The sequence below is a fragment of the Pseudophryne corroboree genome, chromosome 1 (genome assembly GCF_028390025.1).
Source record: "Pseudophryne corroboree isolate aPseCor3 chromosome 1, aPseCor3.hap2, whole genome shotgun sequence".
NCBI lineage: Eukaryota > Metazoa > Chordata > Amphibia > Anura > Myobatrachidae > Pseudophryne > Pseudophryne corroboree.
Window position 1 is genome coordinate 652632097 of NC_086444.1, and position 23244 is coordinate 652655340.

The window sequence follows — 23244 nt, forward strand, 5'->3', positions numbered from 1 at the left end:
TCCAGTCGATTTATGTGTTTCCTCCTCTTCCTCTCATACCCAAGGTGCTGAGAATCATAAGAAAAAGAGGAGTGAGAACAATACTCATTGTTCCGGATTGGCCAAGATGGACTTGGTATCCAGAGCTGCGAGAAATGCTCACAGAGGACCCATGGCCTCTGCCTCTAAGACAGGATCTGTTGCAACAGGGGCCCTATCTGTTCCAAGACTTACCGCGGCTGCGTTTGACGGCATGGCGGTTGAACGCCGGATCCTAGCAGAAAAAGGCATTCCGGATGAGGTTATTCCTACGCTGATAAAGGCTAGGAAGGACGTGACGGCTAAACATTATCACCGTATATGGCGAAAATATGTTGCTTGGTGTGAGGCCAGGAATGCCCCTACAGAGGTATTCCAGCTGGGCCGTTTCCTTCACTTCCTACAGTCGGGAGTGACTTTGGGCCTAAAATTGGGGTCCATTAAGGTCCAGATTTCGGCCCTATCCATTTTCTTTCAAAAAAACTGGCTTCTCTTCCTGAAGTTCAGACGTTTGTAAAGGGAGTGCTGCATATTCAGCCCCTGTTTGTGCCTCCAGTGGCACCTTGGGATCTTAGCGTGGTGTTGAGTTTCCTGAAATCACACTGGTTTGAGCCACTTAAAACCGTGGAGTTAAAATATCTCACGTGGAAGGTGGTCATGCTATTAGCTTTGGCTTCGGCTAGGCGTGTGTCAGAATTGGCGGCTTTGTCACATAAAAGCCCCTATCTGGTTTTCCATATGGACAGGGCAGAATTGCGGACTCGTCCGCAATTTCTGCCAAAAGTGGTGTCATCTTTTCATTTGAACCAACCTATTGTGGTGCCTGTGGCTACTCGTGACTTGGAGGATTCCGAGTTACTAGATGTGGTCAGGGCTTTGAAGGTTTATGTAGCCAGAACGGCTAGAGTCAGGAAAACTGAGTCGCTGTTTATCCTGTATGCATCCAACAAGTTGGGTGCTCCTGCTTCAAAGCAAACTATTGTTCGCTGGATCTGTAACACGATTCACCAGGCTCATTCTGCGGCTGGTTTGCCGCTTCCAAAATCAGTAAAAGCCCACTCCACAAGGAAGGTGGGCTCTTCTTGTGCGGCTGCCCGAGGGATCTCGGCATTACAGCTTTGCCGACCGGCTACTTGGTCAGGTTCAAACACTTTTGCAAAGTTCTACAAGTTTGATACCCTGGCTGAGGAGGACCTTGTGTTTGCTCATTCAGTGCTGCAGAGTCATCCGCACTCTCCCGCCCGTTTGGGAGCTTTGGTATAATCCCCATGGTCCTTACGGAGTCCCCAGCATCCACTAGGACGTTAGAGAAATTAAGATTTTACTTACCGGTAAATCTATTTCTCGTAGTCCGTAGAGGATGCTGGGCGCCCGTCCCAAGTGCGGATTTCTTCTGCAATACTTGTATATAGTTATTGCTTAAATAAGGGTTATGTTACGGTTGCATCAGGGTTATCTGATGCTCTGTTGTTGTTCATACTGTTAACGGGGTAAGTTTATCACGAGTTATACGGTGTGATTGGTGTGGCTGGTATGAGTCTTACCCTGGATTCCAAAATCCTTTCCTTGTACTGTCAGCTCTTCCGGGCACAGTTTCCTTAACTGAGGTCTGGAGGAGGGACATAGAGGGAGGAGCCAGTGCACACCAGTATCCTAATTCTTTCTTGGGGTGCCCTGTCTCCTGCGGAGCCTGTCTATTCCCCATGGTCCTTACGGAGTCCCCAGCATCCACTACGGACTATGAGAAATAGATTTACCGGTAAGTAAAATCTTATTTTTTTCTACTTGGACCACTGAGTTACATGCATTGACAATTCAGGGTGTTTAAAAAGTTGTGGTTATGATTCTAGCTATCATGTATCTAGTATAGTCTAGAAAATAAAAAAGAAAACATCACATGGCGTTATGAAATGGCACTAGTATATTGCATGCAAGTTGCTCGGCATGGTTAGTAATTTGATGTAGAAGCAGCTACTAAATACTTTTCTTGAACTGGGGCTTTTATCAGTTGTAGCATCAGACACCATGAGCTACTTGTGAGTGTACCGTATATATTACTTTTTAGGTATATTAATATGCAAGTTAACAGCCTGTCAAAGTGACTTAGCAGCTGGGAACCAGGGCTCTGTCATGCTGAGGTGTGTGTATGGCTGCCGCCACACCAGAGAGGTGAAGAGCAGCGCAAGTCTTTTATTATGTAGGATTGTAGGATTTATTATCCTTGCCGGCTCCCCTGTTCTCTCCTTTATTTGGTTTCTTTTAATTAGTACTCTGATTTTGACAACAAAATTATTATTTATTATTATTATTATTATTATTATTATTATTATTATTTTGTTGATCAGAGTTAATACACACAGTACCAATACACAAATATAATTGACTGAAAAAACTGCCAGAGGCGGTTAAATGAAGTATTGTATGAATTCTTATCAAATGATGTCTCAATTTAATTTTGTTACATTATGTTTCAATATTTTTCTTCTTTGGGGAAGGGGGGATTACAGTAAGGGGAAATAATGTCACTAACATTAGTGTTAATTTTGCAGGAGTGCAATGAGAGGCGAATGTACAGTTCAGTATTCCCCAGTTGTGAGCTTGTGTTTACATATGATGAGAAGCATGACATCTGGAGCAGAAAGCATAGAGCAAAACGCAAGATTAAAGGTACTTTTTATTAAGCCAAAAATATATACCGTTATTTTTCATTCTTATGCAGAGATTTGCTGCCCTCCATTAGGTTCTATAAAGTTGCAATCTTATGTATTATTTATTAACATTTACTTATGTAGCGCTGGCATATTCTGTTGTGCTTTACAATTTGGAACAAAACAGTATTAGAACAGTAATAAAACAAGACTGTGTAATAAGTAATAACAGGCAGACAAAGAGGTAAGAGGGCCCTGCTCATAAGCTTAGGGTGGGTACACATTAGAACCATATCGGGACGATTTGTGATATTAGAATGAGAAATTGTCTAGTCTGTACACACAATTGCGTGCTCCAGTACGTCACATGCGACATTTTCCGGTCAGCCATGCTGCACGCCATGCATATTAATGAAGGACAGAACAGTGATCGTTCTGATGTTCATTAAATCTTCCTGGTGTTTACCGCCTATCTAGCATGAACCAGGGCAAAGAGAAAACGCCCCGACCATCTGCCTGATTGCTGTTCGTTCTGATGTGTAGCAGGCCTTACAGTCTATGGGGAGATAGGTAATGATACACAAAAATAGGTGCTACAAACTGCATTTTGGTCCAACCATATTGCAGAGTTTCAGAGTTTACTGGTGGCCTGTATGACCCAGTCACACAGCAAATATTCAGATATACACAGAGTCACAGAAAGAATTGGAACAATGGGCCTGCACGTCTCCTCTCTCGCTCCACACTCCCCCTGGCAGGGAGCAGCCCGGGGGTCAGCGGGCGCACATAGAAACATAGAATTTGACAGCAGATGAGAACCACTTGGCCTATCTAGTCTACCCCTTTTTTTTTATCCTTTAGGCAATCTCAACCCATTTTGAACCTTAATTCTTTGTAAGGATATCCTTATGTCTATCCCAAGCATGTTTCAATTGGTCTACAGTGTTAGCCTCTACCACCTCTGATAAGAGGCTATTCCACTTATCCACCACCCTTTCTGAGAAGTAATTTCTCCTTAAATTTCCCCTGAAACCCCCCCCCCCCCCCCCTCAAGTCTCAGTGTATGTCCTCGAGTTCTAATACTTCTCTTCCTTTGAAGAATGTTTCCCTCCTGACCTTTAAGACCCTTGATATATTTGAAAGTTTCTATCATGTCCTCCCTTTCCCTTCTCTCCTCCAAACTATACATGTTAAGATCTTTTAGCCTTTCCAGGTAAGTTTTGTGATGTAGGCCATGCACCATTTTAGTTGCCTTTCTTTGTACACTCTAATGTATTTATTTCCTTCTGGAGATATGGCCTCCAGAACTGGTCACAGTATTCCAGATTGGGCCGCACCAATGACCTATACAGTGGCATTATCACTTCTTTTTTTTCCTGCTACTGATTCCTCTCCCTATGCAACCAAGCATCTGACTTGCCTTTCTCATTGCTTTGTTGCATTGCTTTCCTGCCTTCAAGTCACTTGAAATAGTGACTCCTAAATCCCTTTCCTTCTCAGTAGTTTCCATTATAGTACCCTTGATACTATATTTAGCCTTTGGGTTTTTGAGACCCAAGTGCATGATTTTGCATTTTTTAGCAATAAACTGTAGTTGCCATGTTCTTGACCATTTCTCAAGCCTACCTAGGTCATCAATCATTTGTTTTACCCCTCCCGGTGTGTCTATCCTGTTGCATATCTTTGTATCATCTGCAAAAAGGCATACCTTCCCTTCAATACCATCTGCAATGTCACCAACAAAGATATTAAAGAGAACTGGACCAAGTACAGATCCCTGGGATACTCCACTGGTAACATTTCCCTCCATAGATTGCACTCCATTAATTACAACTGTATGTTTCCTATCCTGCAACCAGGTTCTTATCCATTTAACTGTTTTATAATCCACCCCGCTTTCAAGTTTACTTAGCAGTCTGTGATGTCGGACAGTGTCAAATGCCTTACTAAAGTCTAGATATGCTACATCTACAGCTCCCCCTTGATCTATTATTTTCATCACAGAGTCAAAAAAGTCAATAAGATTTGTTTGGCATGATCTCCCACCAGTAAATCCATGCTGTTTTGGATCCTGTAAGTTGTTTGATTTAAGATATTCCACAACTCTTTCTTTTAATAGTTTTTCCATTACTCTCCCTACTACTGATGTAAGGCTTACTGGTCTTTAGTTACTTGCGTCTTACTTGCTTCCACTTTTGTGCAGTGGAACTACATTTGCTCTTTTCCAGTCCTCTGGAATAGCACCTGTATTTAGTGACTGGTTAAATAATTCTGTTAAAGTTGTAACCAGCACATCTTTTAGCTCTTTGAGTATCCTTGGGTGTATCCCATCTGGTCTCATTGATTTATCCACTTTTAGTTTTGAAAGTTCTGTTAGGACCTTCTACTCTGTAAATGTACTTTCATCTGCCTTATTTTTATTACTGTCCTTGCAACTTAAATGTGGCCCCATCCCTTCTTCTGTAGTAAATACTGAGCAAAAATAATTATTTAGGTGATCTGCTATTGCCTTGTCTCCCTCCACCAAATGCTCACTCTCTGTCTTAAATCTTATTATTCCTCCATTTGATTTTCTTCTTTCACTTATATACTTAAAAAAAAAGTTTTGCCCCCTTTATCTACTGACTGGGCCATTTTCTCCTCAGCTTCTGCCTTTGCACGTCTGAACACTTTCTTAGCATCTTTCCGTCTTTCAAGATACACCTCTCTGTCATTATTTTGAGTCTGTTTGTATTTCCTAAAAGCCATCTTTTTTGCTTTCACACTAGTTGATACTTCTTTTGTGAACCACACTGGCTTCCTTTTCCTGGTGCTTTTCCTAACCCTTTTGATACAAAGGTCTGTTGCACTTAGTATTGCACTTTTTTAGTTTTTCCCACCTCTCCAAGTTCCTCCAGTCCACCAATGAATCACTTAAACATCTCCCCATTTTTGCAAAGTCAGCATTTCTAAAAATCCAACACCTTTGTGTTTGTGTGACAGGAGTTGGATCCTGTCTTTATACTAAACCATACTGCTTGATGTTCACTAGATCCCAGGTGCTCACCCACATATATGTTGGATATCCTATCACCATTTGTAAGAATTAAATCTAATATTGAGTCTTTGCGAGTGGGCTCCCTCACCAATTGCTTGAAAGATGCTCCCTGTAAGGAATTTAGAAATTTGCCACTTGTAGCTGAACTTGCAAAAAAACCCTCCCAATTTACATCAGGTAAATTAAAGTCTCCCATGATTATGACTTCTACCTTTAAAGCTATTTTAGTGATGTCCAACAATAGGCTCCTGTCTAAATCCTGCCCCTGGCCTGGTGGTCTATAGATCACCCCAATGCGAATAATGTCCTTCTCCCCGGTTTCTATGGTGACCCAAAGGGCCTCAGTTTTGTCTTCAATATTTTGTATTAAAGTAGCATTTATGCTTTTTTTCACATACATTGCTACCCCTCCTCCTATTCTTCCTATTCTATCCTTCCTAAATAAATTGTATCCTGGTATAGCTATGTCCCAGTCATGATTCTCATTGCACCATGACTGTAATTGCCGCAAAATCCAGGTTATCTCTTGTCATTATCGCAATTAGCTCTGGAATTTTGTCTCTTAAGCTCCTAGCATTTGCGCACATAGCTTTAAGAATTTTGTCTCTGCATTTGTTATTAGCAGCCATGTCCAGACCGTACAAAATAAATGACAAGTTTAAAGTTGAAATTACCTGTTTGGGGATGTTGCTCAGTGTTTTTTTTTTTTTTTTTTCCTCTTACGTCCTAGAGGATGCTGGGGACTCCGTAAGGACAATGGGGTATAGACGGGCTCCGCAGGAGACATGGGCACTCTAAAGACTTTAGATGGGTGTGCACTGGCTCCTCCCTCTATGCCCCTCCTCCAGACCTAAGTTAGATCCTGTGCCCAGAGGAGACTGGGTGCACTGCAGGGGAGCTCTACTGAGTTTCTCTGAAAAAATACTTTTTGTTAGGTTTTTTTATTTTCAGGGAGCACTGCTGGCAACAGGCTCCCTGCATCGTGGGAATGAGGGGAGAGAAGCAGACCTACTTAAATGATAGGCTCTGCTTCTTAGGCTACTGGACACCATTAGCTCCAGAGGGTCGGAACGCAGGTCTCACCCTCGCCGTTCGTCCCAGAGCCGCGCCGCCGTCCTCCTCACAGAGCCGGAAGATAGAAGCTGGGTGAGTATGAGAAGATAGAAGACTTCAAAGGCGGCAGAAGACTTCTGATCTTCTATGAGGTAACGCTGCGTGCCATTGCTCCCAACACACACACACAAACACTGGTGGCACTGTATGGGTGCAGGGCGCAGGGGGGGCGCCCTGGGCAGCAAATTATTAACCCTCTAGGGACACTGGTATAGATATATACTGCGGAGGCAGTATATTGCAAAAACCCCCGCCAGTATAAAGATTTGAGCGGGATCGAAGCCCGCCGGTAAGGGGGCGGAGCTTGATTCCTCAGCACTGACCAGCGACATTTTATCCACAGCACGCTGCAGAGAAGCTGGCTCCCCGGACTCTCCCCATCTGAACACAAGTAGAGGGGGGGGGGGGGGGGGACATTTAATTGGTGCAGTGAGTATATTTATAAAAGCGCTGTACTGACTGGGATTTTATTTCAGTGTCCGGTGGCGCTGGGTGTGTGCTCGCATACTCTCTGTCTCTCCAAAGGGCCTTATTGGGGGACTGTCTCCATATATATATATATATATATATCCCTGAGTGTGTGGGGGTGTCGGTACGTGTGTGTCGGCATGTCTGAAGCGGAAGGCTCATCTAAGGAGGAGGTGGAGCAGATGATTGTGGTGTCTCCGTCGGCGATGCCGACACCTGATTGGCCGGATATGTGGAATGTTTTAAATGCAAATGTGTCTTTATTACATAAGAGAATGGACAAAGCTGAGTCCAGAGAAAAGCCAGGGAGTCAATCCATGGCTTTGGCTGTATCACAGGGCCCTCCAGGGTCTCAGAATTGTCCCCTGTCCCAAGTAGCAGACACTGATACCGACACGGATTCTGACTCCAGTGTCGACTATGATGATGCGAGGTTACACCCAAGGGTGGCCAAAAGTATTCAGTATATGATTATTGCAATAAAAGATGTTTTGCATATCACAGATGACCCCTCTGTCCCTGACACGAGGGTATGCATGTTTAAGGAAAAGAAACCTGAGGTAACCTTTCCTTCATCTCATGAGCTGAACGCGTTATTTGAAAAGGCTTGGGAAACTCCAGACAAGAAACTGCAGATTCCCAAGAGAATTCTTATGGCGTATCCTTTCCCTGCACAGGACAGGTTACGGTGGGAATCCTCGCCCAGGGTGGACAAGGCTTTAACGCGCTTGTCCAAAAAGGTGGCGCTACCGTCTCCAGACACGGCAGCCCTCAAGGATCCTGCTGATCGCAGACAGGAAACTACCTTAAAATCAATTTATGCACATACGGGTGCCTTGCTCAGACCGGCAATAGCGTCGGCTTGGGTTTGTAGCTCTGTAGCAGCTTGGGCAGATACCCTAGATAGGGTTAGCATTTTATTGACCTTAGGTCACATTAAAGACGCAGTCTTATATATGAGAGACGCTTCGAAAGACGTTGGGCTGTTAGGTTCGAGAGCCAACGCCATTGCGATTTCTGCTAGGCGAGCCCTGTGGACCCGCCAATGGACGGGTGATGCCGACTCAAAGAGACATATGGAAGTTTTGCTTTACAAGGGTGAGGTTTTGTTTGGGGAAGGTCTCGCGGACCTGGTTTCAACAGCTACCGCGGGTAAATCTACTTTTTTACCTTATGTTCCCCCACAGCAAAAGAAAACACCACAATATCAGATGCAGTCCTTTCGATCGCATAAGTCCAGAAGAGGTCGGGGCTCTTCCTTCCTTCCTCGCCAGAGGTAAGGGTAGAGGTAAAAGAATGCCTGCTACGGCTAGTTCCCAGGAGCAGAAGTCCTCCCCGGCTTCTACTAAATCCACCGCATGACGCTGGGGCTCCACTGAGGGAGTCCGCGCCGGTGGGGGCACGTCTTCGACTCTTCAGCCACGTCTGGGTTCATTCAGACGTGGATCCTTGGGTGATGGAAATTGTATCCCAAGGCTACAAGCTGGAATGCGAAGACGTACCTCCTCGCCAATTTTTCAAATCGGCTTTACCAGCTTCTCCCCAAGAAAGGGAGATAGCTTTAGCTGCAATTCAAAAACTGTGTCAACAACAAGTGATTGTCAAGGTTCCCCTAGTTCAACAGGGGAAGGGGTACTATTCAACCCTGTTTGTGGTCCCGAAACCGGATGGCTCAGTCAGACCCATTCTAAATCTAAAATCCCTAAACCTGTACTTGAAAAAGTTCAAATTCAAGATGGAATCGCTCCGGGCAGTTATCTCCAGCCTGGAAGGGGGGGATTTTATGGTGTCACTAGACATAAAGGATGCATACCTTCATGTCCCCATATATCCCCCTCATCAGGCATACCTGAGATTCGCTGTACAGGACTGTCATTACCAGTTTCAGACGTTGCCGTTTGGGCTTTCCACGGCCCCGAGGATTTTCACCAAGGTAATGGCGGAAATGATGGTGCTCCTGCGCAGGCAGGGAGTCACAATTATCCCGTACTTGGACGATCTCCTGATAAAAGCGAGATCGAGAGATCAATTGCAGAAAAGCGTGTCACTCTCCCTGAGAGTGCTGCAGCAGCATGGCTGGATTCTAAATCTTCCAAAGTCACAGTTGATTTCAACGACTCGGCTATCTTTCTTAGGCATGATTCTGGACACGGAACAAAAGAGGGTTTTTCTCCTTATGGAAAAAGCCCAGGAACTCCAGAACATGGTCAGAGACCTGTTAAAACTGAAAAAAGTGTCAGTCCATCAATGCACTCGAGTACTGGGAAAAATGGTGGCGACCTACGAGGCCATCCCCTTCGGCAGGTTCCATGCGAGGACATTTCAGTGGGACCTTCTGGACAAGTGGTCGGGGTCCCATCTACAAATACATCAGAAAATAAGCCTGTCCCCCAGGGCCACGGTGTCTCTCCTGTGGTGGCTGCAGAGTGCTCACCTTCTAGAGGGTCGCAGGTTCGGCATTCAAGACTGGGTTCTGGTAACCACGGACGCGAGCCTCCGAGGATGGGGAGCAGTCACACAAGGAAGAAATTTTCAGGGACTATGGTCAAGCCAGGAGGCTTGTCTACACATCAACGTACTGGAATTGAGGGCCATATACAACGGCCTACAACAAGCGGAGAATCTTCTTCGCGACCTACCAGTTCTGATTCAATCAGACAACGTCACAGCTGTGGCTCATGTAAACCGCCAAGGCGGGACAAGGAGCAGAGTGGCAATGGCGGAAGCCACCAGGATTCTTCGCTGGGCGGAAAATCACACAAGCGCTCTGTCAGCAGTCTTCATTCCGGGAGCGGACAACTGGGAAGCAGACTTCCTCAGCAGACACGATCTCCATCCAGGAGAGTGGGGTCTTCATCAAGAAGTTTTTGCAGAGATAACAAGTCAGTGGGGACTTCCACAAATAGACATGATGGCGTCACGCCTCAACAAGTAGCTTCGGAGGTATTGTGCCAGGTCAAAGGACCCTCAGGCAGTAGCGGTGGACGCCCTGGTGACACCATGGGTGTTTCAGTCGGTCTATGTGTTCCCTCCTCTTCTGCTTATCTCAAAAATACTGAGAATCATAAGACGAAAAAGTGTGCAGACAATACTCATTGTTCCGGATTGGCCTCGAAGGGCCTGGTATTCCGATCTTCAGGACATGCTCACAGAAGATCCGTGGCCTCTTCCTCTCAGGGAAGACCTATTGCAGCAGGGACCCTGCGTGTTCCAAGACTTACCGCGGTTACGTTTGACGGCATGGCGGTTGAACACCAAATCCTAGCGGGGAAAGGTATTCCGGAGGAAGTCATCCCTACTCTGATTAAGGCTAGGAAGGAGGTGACGGCGAAACATTATCACTGCATCTGGAGGAAGTATGAATCTTGGTGTGAAGCCAAGAAGGTTCCTACTGAAGATTTCCATCTGGGCCGTTTTCTGCACTTTCTACAGACAGGAGTGGATATAGGCCTAAAGTTAGGCTCCATGAAGGTACAGATTTCGGCCCTAACAATTTTCTTTCAGAAGAAATTGGTTTCTCTCCCAGAAGTCCAGATTTTTGTAAAGGGAGTGCTGCACATCCAGCCTCCTTTTGTGCCCCCCAGTGGCACCATGGGACCTTAACGTGGTGTTACAGTTCCTAAAATCTCACTGGTTTGAGCCTCTTCAAACGGTGGATTTAAAATTTCTCACTTGGAAGGTGGTCATGTTGTTGGCCTTGGCATCTGCACGGCGGGTGTCCGAATTGGCGGCTTTGTCCCACAAGAGCCCCTATCTGATTTTCCATGTGGATAGAGCAGAATTAAGGACCCGTCCTCAATTTTTGCCTAAGGTGGTTTCATCTTTTCATATGAACCAACCTATCGTGGTGCCTGTGGCTACGGGTGACTTGGAGGATTCCAAGTCCCTTGATGTAGTCAGGGCCTTAAAAATTTATGTAGCCAGGACGGCTCGGGTTAGGAAAACAGAGGCACTGTTTGTCCTGTATGCAGCCAACAAGCTTGGCGCTCCTGCTTCTAAACAGACTATTGCTCGCTGGATCTGTAACACGATTCAGCAGGCTCATTCAACGGCTGGATTGCCGTTACCAAATTCGGTAAAGGCCCATTCCACTAGGAAGGTGGGATCTTCTTGGGCGGCTGCCCGAGGCATCTCGGCATTACAGCTTTGCCGAGCGGCGACTTGGTCGGGTTCAAACACTTTTGCTAAATTCTACAAGTTTGATACCTTGGCTGAGGAGGACCTCATGTTTAGTCAATCGGTGCTGCAGAGTCATCCGCACTCTCCCGCCCGGTCTGGAGCTTTGGTATAATCCCCATGGTCCTTACGGACGTAAGAGAAAATAAGATTTTAAACCTACCAGTAAATCTTTTTCTCCTAGTCCGTAGAGGATGCTGGGCGCCCGTCCCAGTGCGGACAAAATTCTGCAAGACTTGTATATAGTTATTGCTTGTTATATTACAGTTTTGATCAGTCTCGGGCTGATGCTGTTTTGTTTCATACTGTTAACTGGTTCGTATGTTCCAAGTTGTACGGTGTGGATGGTGTGGGCTGGTTTGTATCTTGCCCTTAGATTAACAAAAATCCTTTCCTCGTACTGTCCGTCTCCTCTGGGCACAGTTCTCTAACTGAGGTCTGGAGGAGGGGCATAGAGGGAGGAGCCAGTGCACACCCATACCTAAAGTCTTTCTTAAAGTGCCCATGTCTCCTGCGGAGCCCGTCTATCCCCATGGTCCTTACGGAGTCCCCAGCATCCTCTACGGACTAGGAGAAAAAGATTTACCGGTAAGTTTAAAATCTTATTTTTTTACACTGTGTCCTTTACACCATGACTACACCTTACTAAATGTAAAGATATAATACACCTGACCACAATGGTCAAATGCAGAGTCTTTATATTTACTGCCACATTTCACTTGTCACGCCCGACCTCACGGAAGCTAAGCAGTGAGAAGCCTGATCAGTACCTAGATGGGCGACCACTAGGGAATATCTGGTGCAGTAAACACAATTCCATAGCTAAGACAAAAAGCAGAAGTGTTGGAACAACCTTTGACATTACCACTCTTATTATCCAATCTTGTTTTCTCTTCTGTCCTAGAGGATACTAGGATCCATTTAGTACCATGGGGTATAGACGGGTCCACTAGGAGCCATGGGCACTTTCAGAATTTGAGAGTGTGTTCTGGTTCCTCCCTCTATGCCCCTCCTACCAGACTCAGTTTAGAAAATTTGCCCGGAGGAACCGGTCACGCTGAAGGAAGCTCCTGAAGAGTTTTTTGCATTTATTTTCTATGTTTGTTGTATTCAGGCAGGGCTGTTTAGCACCAGCCTGCCTGCTTCGTGGACCAGCGTCCCAGTTAGCGGGGCGCCGGCCATTATGACGGCACAAGGGTATGGAGACGCACGGCTTCTAAACGGGGGCGGACTGCATCTCCAGACACAGTACACAACTGCGTCTCAGTACACTGTACACAGTACCCAGACTGGCAACACAGCCTTAAAATGGTTTCTCTTACGTCCTAGAGGATGCTGGGGTCCACATTAGTACCATGGAGTGTAGACTGGTCCACTAGGAGCCACTGGCACTTTAAGAGTTTAACAGTGTGAGCTGGCTCCTTCCTCTATGCCCCTCCTACCAGACTCAGTTTAGAAAATGTGCCCGGAGGAGCCGGTCACAGCTAGGGGAGCTCCATAGGAGTTTTTCTAGTTTTTCTCTGACGTCCTAGTGGATGCTGGGGACTCCGGAAGGACCATGGGGAATAGACGGGCTCCGCAGGAGACTGGGCACTCTAAAAGAAAGATTAGGTACTATCTGGTGTGCACTGGCTCCTCCCTCTATGCCCCTCCTCCAGACCTCAGTTAGAATCTGTGCCCGGCCAGAGCTGGATGCACCTAGTGGGCTCTCCTGAGCCTGCTAGTAAAGAAAGTAATGTTAGGTTTTTTATTTTCAGTGAGATCTGCTGGCAACAGACTCACTGCTACGTGGGACCGAGGGGAGAGAAGCAAACGTACCTGTTCACAGCTAGGTTGCGCTTCTTAGGCTACTGGACACCATTAGCTCCAGAGGGTTCGAACACAGGCAAAGGTCCTCGGTCGTCCGTTCCCGGAGCCGCGCCGCCGTCCCCCTCGCAGAGCCAGAAGATCAGAAGTTGGTGATGAAATCGGCGGCTGAAGACTCCTGTCTTCATTAAGGTAGCGCACAGCACCACAGCTGTGCGCCATTGCTCCCACTGCACACCACACACTCCGGTCACTGTAGGGTGCAGGGCGCTGGGGGGGGGGGGGGGCGCCCTGGGCAGCAATTAGAATACCTTTGGCATAAAAAAGACACATAATACAGTCTGTGGCTTTATATGTGTAAAACCCCCGCCATTTTTTTGTCAGAAACAGTGGGACAGAAGCCCGCCGCTGAGGGGGCGGGGCCTTCTTACTCAGCACACCAGCGCCATTTCTCTTCACAGCTCCGCTGGAAGGACGCTCCCCAGGCTCTCCCCTGCAGTCTCCTGGCACTAAGAGGGTAAAAAGAGAGGGGGGGCACATAATTTTAGTCAAAAGGTGTATTGATACAGCAGCTATTGGGAAAAATTCACTTCTGGTAGTGTGTATCCCTGTGTATATAGCGCTATGGTGTGTGCTGGCATACTCTTTCTCTGTCTCCCCATAGACCTTGTGGGGTCCTGTCCTCAGTCAGAGCATTCCCTGTGTGTGTGCTGTGTGTCGGTACGGCTGTGTCGACATGTTTGATGAGGAGGGTTACGTGGAGGCGGAGCAAGTGCAGATAAATGTGGTGTCGCCCCCGTCGGTGCCGACACCTGATTGGATGGATATGTGGAAGGTCTTAAATGACAATGTAAACTCATTACATAAGAGATTTGATTATGTTGCTGCCGGGGGACAGCCGGGCTCTCAACCGGGGCCTGCCCAGGCGCCTCAGAGGCCGTCAGCGTCTCAAAAACGCCCACTATCTCAATTGGTTGACACAGATGTCGACACGGAGCCCGACTCCAGCGTCGACGAGGATGAGGCACTATTACAGCCCAAAATGACTAAGGCCATCCGATACATGATTATTGCAATGAAAAATGTATTACACATTTCAGAGGCTGACCCTGTCCCTGACAAGAGGGTAAATATGTTTGGGGTAGAAAAAGCAGCCAGTGACTTTTCCCCTGTCACATGAATTAAATGAGTTATGTGAAGAAGCGTGGTCTTCCCCTGATAAGAAAGTGGTGATTCCCAAGAGAATACTAATGGCGTACCCTTTCCCGCCAACGGATAGGTTACGCTGGGAATCCTCCCCTAGGGTTGACAAGGCCCTGACGCGCTTATCTAAAAGAGTGGCCCTGCCGTCTCAGGATACGGCCGCCCTAAAGGAACCTGCGGATAGGAAGCAGGAAGGTATCTTGAAGTCTGTGTATACACACTCTGGTACTCTACTGAGACCGGCTATTGCTTCAGCTTGGATGTGCAGTGCTGTTGCAGCATGGACAGATACTCTGTTAGAGGGGTTGGACACCCTGGACAGGGATACCGTATTGCTAACACTTAGCCATATTAAAGATGTCGTCTTATATATGCGGGATGCCCAGAGTGACATTTGCCTGCTGGGCTCTCGAATAAATGCAATGTCCATTTCTGCCAGGAGGGTCTTATGGACTCGGCAATGGACAGGGGATGCCGACTCTAAAAAACACATGGAGGTTTTGCCTTATAAGGGTGAGGAATTGTTTGGGGACGGTCTCTCGGACCTCGTATCCACAGCGACAGCTGGAAAGTCGACTTTCTTGCCACAGGTTTCCTCACAGCCTAAGAAAGCACCGTATTACCAAATGCAGTCCTTTCGTTCTCAAAAAAGCAAGAGAGTCAGAGGTGCATCCTTTCTTGCCAGAGGCAGGGGTAGAGGAAAGAAGCTGCACCATGCAGCCAGTTCTCAGGAACAAAAGTCCTCCCCTGCTTCCACTAAGTCCACCGCATGACGCTGGGGCTCCACAGGCGGAGCCAGGAGCGGTGGGGGCGCGTCTCCGAAATTTCTGCAACCAGTGGGTTCGCTCACAAGTGGATCCTTGGGCTATACAAATTGTATCTCAGGGATACAAGCTGGAATTCGAAGTGACGCCCCCTCACCGTTACCTAAAATCCGCCTTGCCAGCTTCTCCCACGGGGAGGGAGATAGTCCTGACGGCTATTCACAAGCTGTACCTCCAGCAAGTGATAATAATGGTACCCCCCCTTCAGCAGGGAAGGGGTTACTATTCCACACTGTTTGTGGTACCGAAACCGGACGGTTCGGTAAGACCCATTCTAAATTTAAAATCCTTGAACATTTACATGAAAAAGTTAAAGTTCAAAATGGAATCGCTCAGAGCGGTCATTGCCAGCCTGGAAGAGGGGGATTTTATGGTATCTCTGGACATCAAGGATGCGTACTTGCATGTCCCCATTTATCCGCCTCACCAGGAGTACCTCAGGTTTGTGGTACAGGACTGTCATTACCAATTCCAGACGTTGCCGTTTGATCTATCCACGGCACCGAGAGTCTTTACCAAGGTAATGGCGGAGATGATGGTACTTCTCCGGAAGCAAAGAGTTACAGTTATCCCGTACTTGGACGATCTCCTCATAAAGGCGAGGTCCAGAGAGCAGTTGTTGGTCAGCGTAGCGCACTCTCAGGAAGTGTTGCTACGGCACGGCTGGATTCTGAATATTCCAAAGTCGCAGCTGATTCCTACGACGCGTCTGCCCTTCCTGGGCATGATTCTGGACACAGAACAGAAGAAGGTATTTCTCCCGGAGGAGAAGGCTCAGGAGTTAGTGACCATGGTCAGGGATCTCCTGAAACCAAAGCAGGTGTCGGTACATCACTGCACGCGAGTCCTGGGAAAGATGGTAGCGTCATACGAAGCCATTCCTTTCGGCAGGTTCCATGCCAGGATCTTTCAGTGGGATCTGTTGGACAAGTGGTCCGGATCGCATCTTCAAATGCATCGGCTGATCGCCCTGTCCCCGAGAGCCAGGGTGTCTCTTCTGTGGTGGCTGCAGAGTGCTCATCTTCTCGAGGGCCGCAGGTTCGGCATACAGGACTGGGTCCTGGTGACCACGGATGCAAGCCTCCGCGGATGGGGGGCAGTCACTCAGGGAAGAAACTTCCAGGGGCTATGGTCAAGTCAGGAGACTCGTCTGCACATAAACATACTGGAATTAAGGGCCATATACAACGCCCTGAGTCAAGCGGAGCCCCTGCTTCGAGACCAACCAGTGCTGATTCAGTCAGACAACATCACGGCAGTCGCCCATGTAAACCGACAGGGCGGCACAAGAAGCAGGGTGGCGATGGCGGAAGCCACAAGGATTCTTCGTTGGGCGGAGAATCACGTACAAGCACTGTCAGCAGTGTTCATTCCGGGAGTGGACAACTGGGAAGCAGACTTCCTCAGCAGGCACGACCTCCACCCGGGAGAGTGGGGACTTCATCAAAAGTATTCGAGCAGATTGCAAATCGGTGGGAACGGCCACAGGTGGACATGATGGCGTCCCGCCTAAACAAAAAGCTAAAAAAATATTGCGCCAGGTCAAGGGACCCTCAGGCGATAGCTGTGGACGCACTGGTAACTCCGTGGGTGTTCCAGTCGGTATATGTGTTTCCTCCTCTTCCTCTCATACACAAGGTACTGAGAATAGTAAGAAAAAGAGGAGTGAGAACGATACTCATTGTTCCGGATTGGCCAAGAAGGACTTGGTACCCAGAACTTCAAGAGATGGTCACAGAGGACCCATGGCCTCTGCCTCTCAGACAGGACCTGTTGCAGCAGGGGCCCTGTCTGTTCCAAGACTTACCGCGGCTGCGTTTGACGGCATGGCGGTTGAACGCCGGATCCTAGCGGAAAAGGGTATACCGGATGAAGTAATTCCTACGCTGATAAGAGCTAGGAAGGATGTGACGCATATGGCGGAAATATGTTGCTTGGTGTGAGGCCAGGAAGGCCCCTACAGAGGACTTCGAGTTGGGTCGTTTTCTGCATTTCCTACAGTCAGGTGTGACTATGGGCCTCAAATTAGGGTCCATAAAGGTTCAGATCTCGGCCCTATCCGTTTTCTTTCAAAAAGAACTGGCTTCACTGCCTGAGGTTCAGACGTTTGTAAAGGGAGTGCTGCATATTCAGCCTCCCTTTTGTGCCACCAATGGTACCTTGGGATCTTAACGTTGTGTTGGATTTCCTGAAATCCCACTGGTTTGAGCCACTTAAGACCGTGGAGCTACAATATCTCACGTGGAAAGTGGTCATGCTATTGGCCTTAGCTTCGGCTAGGCGTGTGTCAGAATTGGCGGCTTTGTCATGTAAAAGCCCCTATCTGATCTTCCATATGGACAGGGCAGAATTGAGGACTCGTCCCCAATTTCTCCCTAAGGTGGTATCATCGTTTCATTTGAACCAACCTATTGTGGTGCCTGCGGCTACTAGGGACTTGGAGGATTCCAAGTTGCTGGACGTAGTCCGGGCTTTGAAAATTTATGTTTCCAGAACGGCGGGAGTCAGAAAGTCTGACTCGCTGTTTATTCTGTATGCAGCCAACAAGGTTGGCGCTCCTGCTTCGAAGCAGACTATTGCTTGCTGGATCTGTAGCACGATTCAGCTGGCTCACTCTGCGGCTGGATTGCTGCATCCAAAATTAGTAAAAGCCCATTCCACAAGGAAGGTGGGCTCTTCTTGGGCGGCTGCCCGAGGGGTCTCGGCTTTACAGCTTTGCCGAGCTGCTACTTGGTCGGGTTCAAACACATTTGCTAAGTTCTACAAGTTTGATACCCTGGCTGAGAAGGACCTTGAGTTTGCTCATTCGGTGCTGCAGAGTCGTCCGCACTCTCCCGCCCCTTTTGGGAGCTTTGGTATAATCCCCATGGTCCTTACGGAGTCCCCAGCTTCCACTAGGACGTCAGAGAAAATAAGAATTTACTCACCGGTAATTCTATTTCTCGTAGTCCGTAGTGGATGCTGGGCGCCCGTCCCAAGTGCGGACTTCTTCTGCAATACGTGTATATAGTTATTTCTTACTAATGGGTTATTGTTATGAGCCATCCGTTGATTGAGGCTCAGTTGTTGTTCATACTGTTAACTGGGTATGGTTATCACAAGTTATACGGTGTGATTGGTGTGGCTGGTATGAGTCTTACCCTGGATTCCAAATCCTTTCCTTGTAGTGTCAGCTCTTCCGGGCACAGTTTCCCTAACTGAGGTCTGGAGGAGGGACATAGAGGGAGGAGCCAGTGCACACCAGATAGTACCTAATCTTTCTTTTAGAGTGCCCAGTCTCCTGCGGAGCCCGTCTATTCCCCATGGTCCTTACGGAGTCCCCAGCATCCACTACGGACTACGAGAAATAGAATTACCGGTGAGTAAATTCTTATTTTTTGTTTTTCTTAGAGTTAGGCACAGGGAGGCTGCTGGCAACAGCCTCCCTGCTTCGTGGGACTTAGGGGGGGAGTAGTATCCAACCCTGAGAGGTTAATGGCCACTATTTCCGCTTACAATACACTGAGCTCCTGAGGGTGATGATCGTTAGCCGCCCCAGGCGACCGTTCACTCCTGCAGCATGCTGCCACACCCTAACAGAGCCAGAAGATTCCAGTGGCGAGTGAGTCACCGACCCCCACAGCAAGCGAGGAGCCGGTTTGAAGATTGCGGCAACAGGGTGGGAGCGCAGTACTAACTGCGCTCCGGAGGCTCAGCGGTACACTGTGCGGGGCTATGAGGGGCTCCCTGAGCCAGCGCCTATACCCTACACTGGTCACCAGGCTGTCAAGGACCTCGGTAACGCTGCAAGCATAATTCCTCAGGCCAGTATAAAGGTGTGAAGAGCGGGAAGCAGTGCCATGTTCAAGGGGCGGAGCTTCTCCTCAGAGCGGACCCAGCAGCGTTCAGCGCCATTTTCCTGCCTGCAGATCCAGTACAGAGACGCTGACAGGGAGAGCTGTCCCCCCACGCAACTCCAACTATCCTGTGCGGTACCAGGGGGTTGTAGAAGGGGGAGTAGGCTATGAAATTACTGTGTAGTCTATTTAGGTACACAGTCAGCGCTAGGTAGTTGTATTATATCTATCTAGGGTAGCGCTGTGTGTGTGCTGGCTCCAAGCTCTGTGTTTCTCTGTGGATTACTTGGGAGGGAAACTGTGTCTGTATTTTCCTGTGTGTGTGGGTGTTTGTTTCTCACATAGCCATGTCTAGGGACTCTGGGGCAGATGTATTAACCTGGAGAAGGCATAAGGAAGTGATAAAGCAGTGATATGTGCAAGGTGATAAAGGAACCAGCCAATCAGCTCCAATATGTAAATTAACAGTTAGGATCTGATTGGCTGGTGCCTTTATCACCATGCACATATCACTGGTTTATCACTTCCTTATGCCTTCTCTAGGTTAATACATCTGCCCCTATGTGTCTTAGGCTGCAGAGGACATTTCTTCTCCAGAGGAATCCATTCCATGTACACAGGAATGTAATGTCTTGTCTCAGATCCCTATTACTGAGCCTGAGTGGTTAACCTCTATTAAGGAAATGATCTCTCAGATCTTTACTAGGGTAGGTCATACTCAGACTGAAACTCAGGTTTTAAAGAAGTCTATGGCAGTTTGGTCAGGTTCTGTTCCTATTCCTTCAAAATCTCCTAGCATATACCCACAGAAACGTGCACTTGCCCAGATTATGCAAGATGACATGGATACCGACTCTGACACGGGTGATGGGGATGTGCTAAGGGTGGCGGCATCCCTGGCTAAGGGGGTGCATCTCATGATTGAGCCCATTAGAGATGTATTAAACATTTCTGACACAACATCTGAGCAGGTTGAGGAGGCTTACTTCACAGATAATAAGAAAGCCTCGCTAACCTTCCCTGCATCTAAGAAATGAAACGCTTTATTTGAAAGGTCCTGGGGAACACCGGAGAAAAAATTTCAGATCCCCAAGAGGGTTCTGGTTGCTTTTCCTTTCCCTGATGCGGATAGAAAAAGATGGGAAAACCCACCCATAGTTGACGCCTCTGTCCCCAAACTGTCAAAAAAAGGTGGTTTTACCTGTCCCTGGATCTACTGCTTTAAAAGAACCGGCTGATCGTAAGAGTGACACTACGCTCAAATCCATATACACTGCTTCAGGGGTGGCGTTAAGGCCTACTATTGCCTGTGCATGGATCTCAAAAGCTATAGTAAAGTGGTCAGGCACATTACCAGAAGACTTAGATACAATGGATAGAAGTGACATTGAACTGTTTTTACGTAACGGGTCTGGGACTCCAGGTTGACAACAAAAAGGTCGACACACCTTAGGTCGACGCCAATTGGTCGACACACCTTAGGTCGACATGGATAAACGGTCAACGGGGACAAGGTCGACATGGAAAAAGGTCGACATGTGTTTTTTATGTTTTTTTGGTGTCGTATTCTTCGTAGAGTGACCGGGAACCCCAATTAGTGCACCGCATCCCCTCGCATGGCTCGCTTCGCTCGCCATGCTTCGGGCATGGTGCCTTCGCTCCGCTTCGCTCGGCACAGATTACCGTTCCAATCGTAGTCCACGTGGATCGTTAAGTATGAAAAGGTTCCAAAAAAGAAAAAAATTGTGAAAAACTCATGTCGACCTTGTTCCTGTCGACTTTTGTCCATGTCGACCGAAGGTGTGTCGACCAATTGGCGTCGACCTAAGGTGTGTCAACTTTTTTGTTGTCGACCTGGAGTCCGGATACCTTACATAACATACAGGATTCTGCGGGGTTCATGGTGGAATCCATTAAGGACCTGGGTACGCTGAATGCACGGATATCTTCCATGTCTGTCTCAGCTCGCAGGGGACTCTGGCTACGCCAATGGTCGGCAAACGCAGAATCCAGGAGAAGTGTGGAGAACCTACCCTACACAGGTCAGGCTCTCTTTGGGGAAGCGGATGCATGGATTTCCATGGCAACCGCGGGCAAGTCACCTTTTCTTCCCTCAGCTACACCTTCTACGAAGAAATTATTTTCTTCATCCGCATCGCAGTCCTTTCGGACCGCTAAGACAAAAAAGTCCAAGCCCCCTACCACTTTCTTTAGAGGTGGGCGTGCAAAATCCAAAAAGCCTTCACCTGCAGGATCCCAGGACCAGAAGCCTGCTTCTGGTTTCTCAAAATCCTCAGCATGACGGTGGACCACACAGCCTGGAGGACGGTCTGGTGAGTGCGAGACTCAGACGTTTCAGCCAGGTCTGGGTGTCATCCGGCCTGGATCCCTGGGTACAGGAGTTAGTATCCCAGGGGTACAGACTGGAGTTTCAAGAACTCCCATCTCACCGATTCTTCAAATCCGGCTTGCCAGCGTAATTGACAGACAGGGCTGTCCTACAGGAAGCCATTAAAAAATTGGAAAGGTCAGCGTTCATTGTTACAGTTCCACCGCATCTGCAAAACAAGGGTTACTATTCGAACCTTTTCATGGTATCAAAACCGGATGGTTCAGTTAGACCGATTTTGAACTTGAAATCGTTAAACCCTTATCTGAGGGAGTTCAAGTTCAAAATGGAGTCTCTGAGAGCTGTGATCTTGGGTCTAGAGGAGGGAGAGTTTCCGGTATCCCTGGATATCAAGGATGCGTACCCCACATTCCGATTTGGCCACCGCACCAGGCTTATCTCAGGTTTGCACTGTGAGACAGGCACTGCCATTCGGTCTCTCCACGGCACCGAGGGTGTTCAGAGATGATGGTTCTCCTCCGCAGACAGGGAGTGAACATAATCCCATATCTGGACGATCTGCTGATAAAGGCATCAACCAGGGAGACCTTGTTGCAGTCTATTGCTCTCACGACTCGTCTGCTCAGGGAACATGGTTGGATCCTGAACCTTCCAAAGTCACATTTGGAGCCGACAAGGAGATTGTCTTTCCTGGGGATAATCCTCGACACGGAAGTGCAGAGGTTGTTTCTACCGGAGGAAAAAGCGTTGGTGATTCAAACAATGGTCTGTGATGTCCTGAAGCTAGCCCGGATATCTGTTCATCAGTGCATTCGCCTTCTGGGGAAGATGGTTGCCTCCTACGAGGCTCTACAGTATGGAAGATTTCAAGCTCGATCCTTCCAACTGGATCTCCTAGACAAGTGGTCTGGGTCTCATCTACATATGCACCTGAGGATACGTCTGTCACCGAAAGCAAGGATTTCACTCCTCTGGTTGATGCAAATGTATCACCTTCTGGAGGGCCACATGTTCGGGATTCAGGATTGGATCCTTCTAACCACGGACGCAAGTCTCAGGGGTTGGGACACAGTCCTTCAAACCTTCAAAGGAAGGTTGTCAAGTCTGGAATCCAGTCTTCCAATAAACATTCTGGAACTAAGAGCCATGTACAACAGTCTTCTCTAAGCGGCGCATCTTCTGCGAGATCAAGCCATTCAAGTACAGTCAGTCAATGTAAAGACTGTGGTCTACATCAACCGACAGGGCGGAACGAAGAGCAGAGCTGCAATATCAGAGGTAACAAGAATAATCCTCTGGACAGAAAAACACTCTTTGGCGCTGTCGGCAATTTTTATTCCGGGAGTGGACAACTGGGAAGCGGACTTCCTCAGCAGACACGATCTCCATCCAGGAGAGTGGGGCCTCCATCCAGAGGTGTTCACGGAAGTAATACATCTTTGTGGGGTTCCTCACATAGACATGATGGCCTCCCGCCTCAACAAGAAGCTTCGGAGGTATTGTTCCAGGTCGAGAGACCCACAAGCAGTGGCGGTGGACGCTCTGGTGTCTCCGTTGGTGTTCCAGTCGGTGTACGTGTTTCCTCCACTTCCACTCATTCCAAGGATTCTAAAGCTCATAAGGAGAAAAAGAGTTCAGTCAATCCTCACTGCTCTGGACTGGCCAAGAAGGGCTTGGTACGCAGATCTTCTGGGTCTACTGCTGGAAGATCCGAGGCCTCTTCCGCTTCGGGAGGACCTGTTACAACAGGGGCCGTTCGCTTATC

At 47.9% G+C, this 23244-nt stretch overlaps 1 protein-coding gene across 3 annotated transcripts in view; it reads left to right on the forward strand.

Moving 5' to 3' along the window:
• ZCCHC7 (zinc finger CCHC-type containing 7) overlaps window positions 1-23244 on the forward strand; it is a 385047-nt gene that overhangs the window by 325717 nt on the left and 36086 nt on the right. For all 3 annotated transcript variants that reach the window (XM_063914647.1, XM_063914646.1, XM_063914648.1), the window contains one exon: window positions 2568-2685. In XM_063914647.1, the coding sequence (XP_063770717.1) occupies window positions 2568-2685 (118 nt within the window). The remainder of the gene's footprint in view (window positions 1-2567; window positions 2686-23244) is intronic.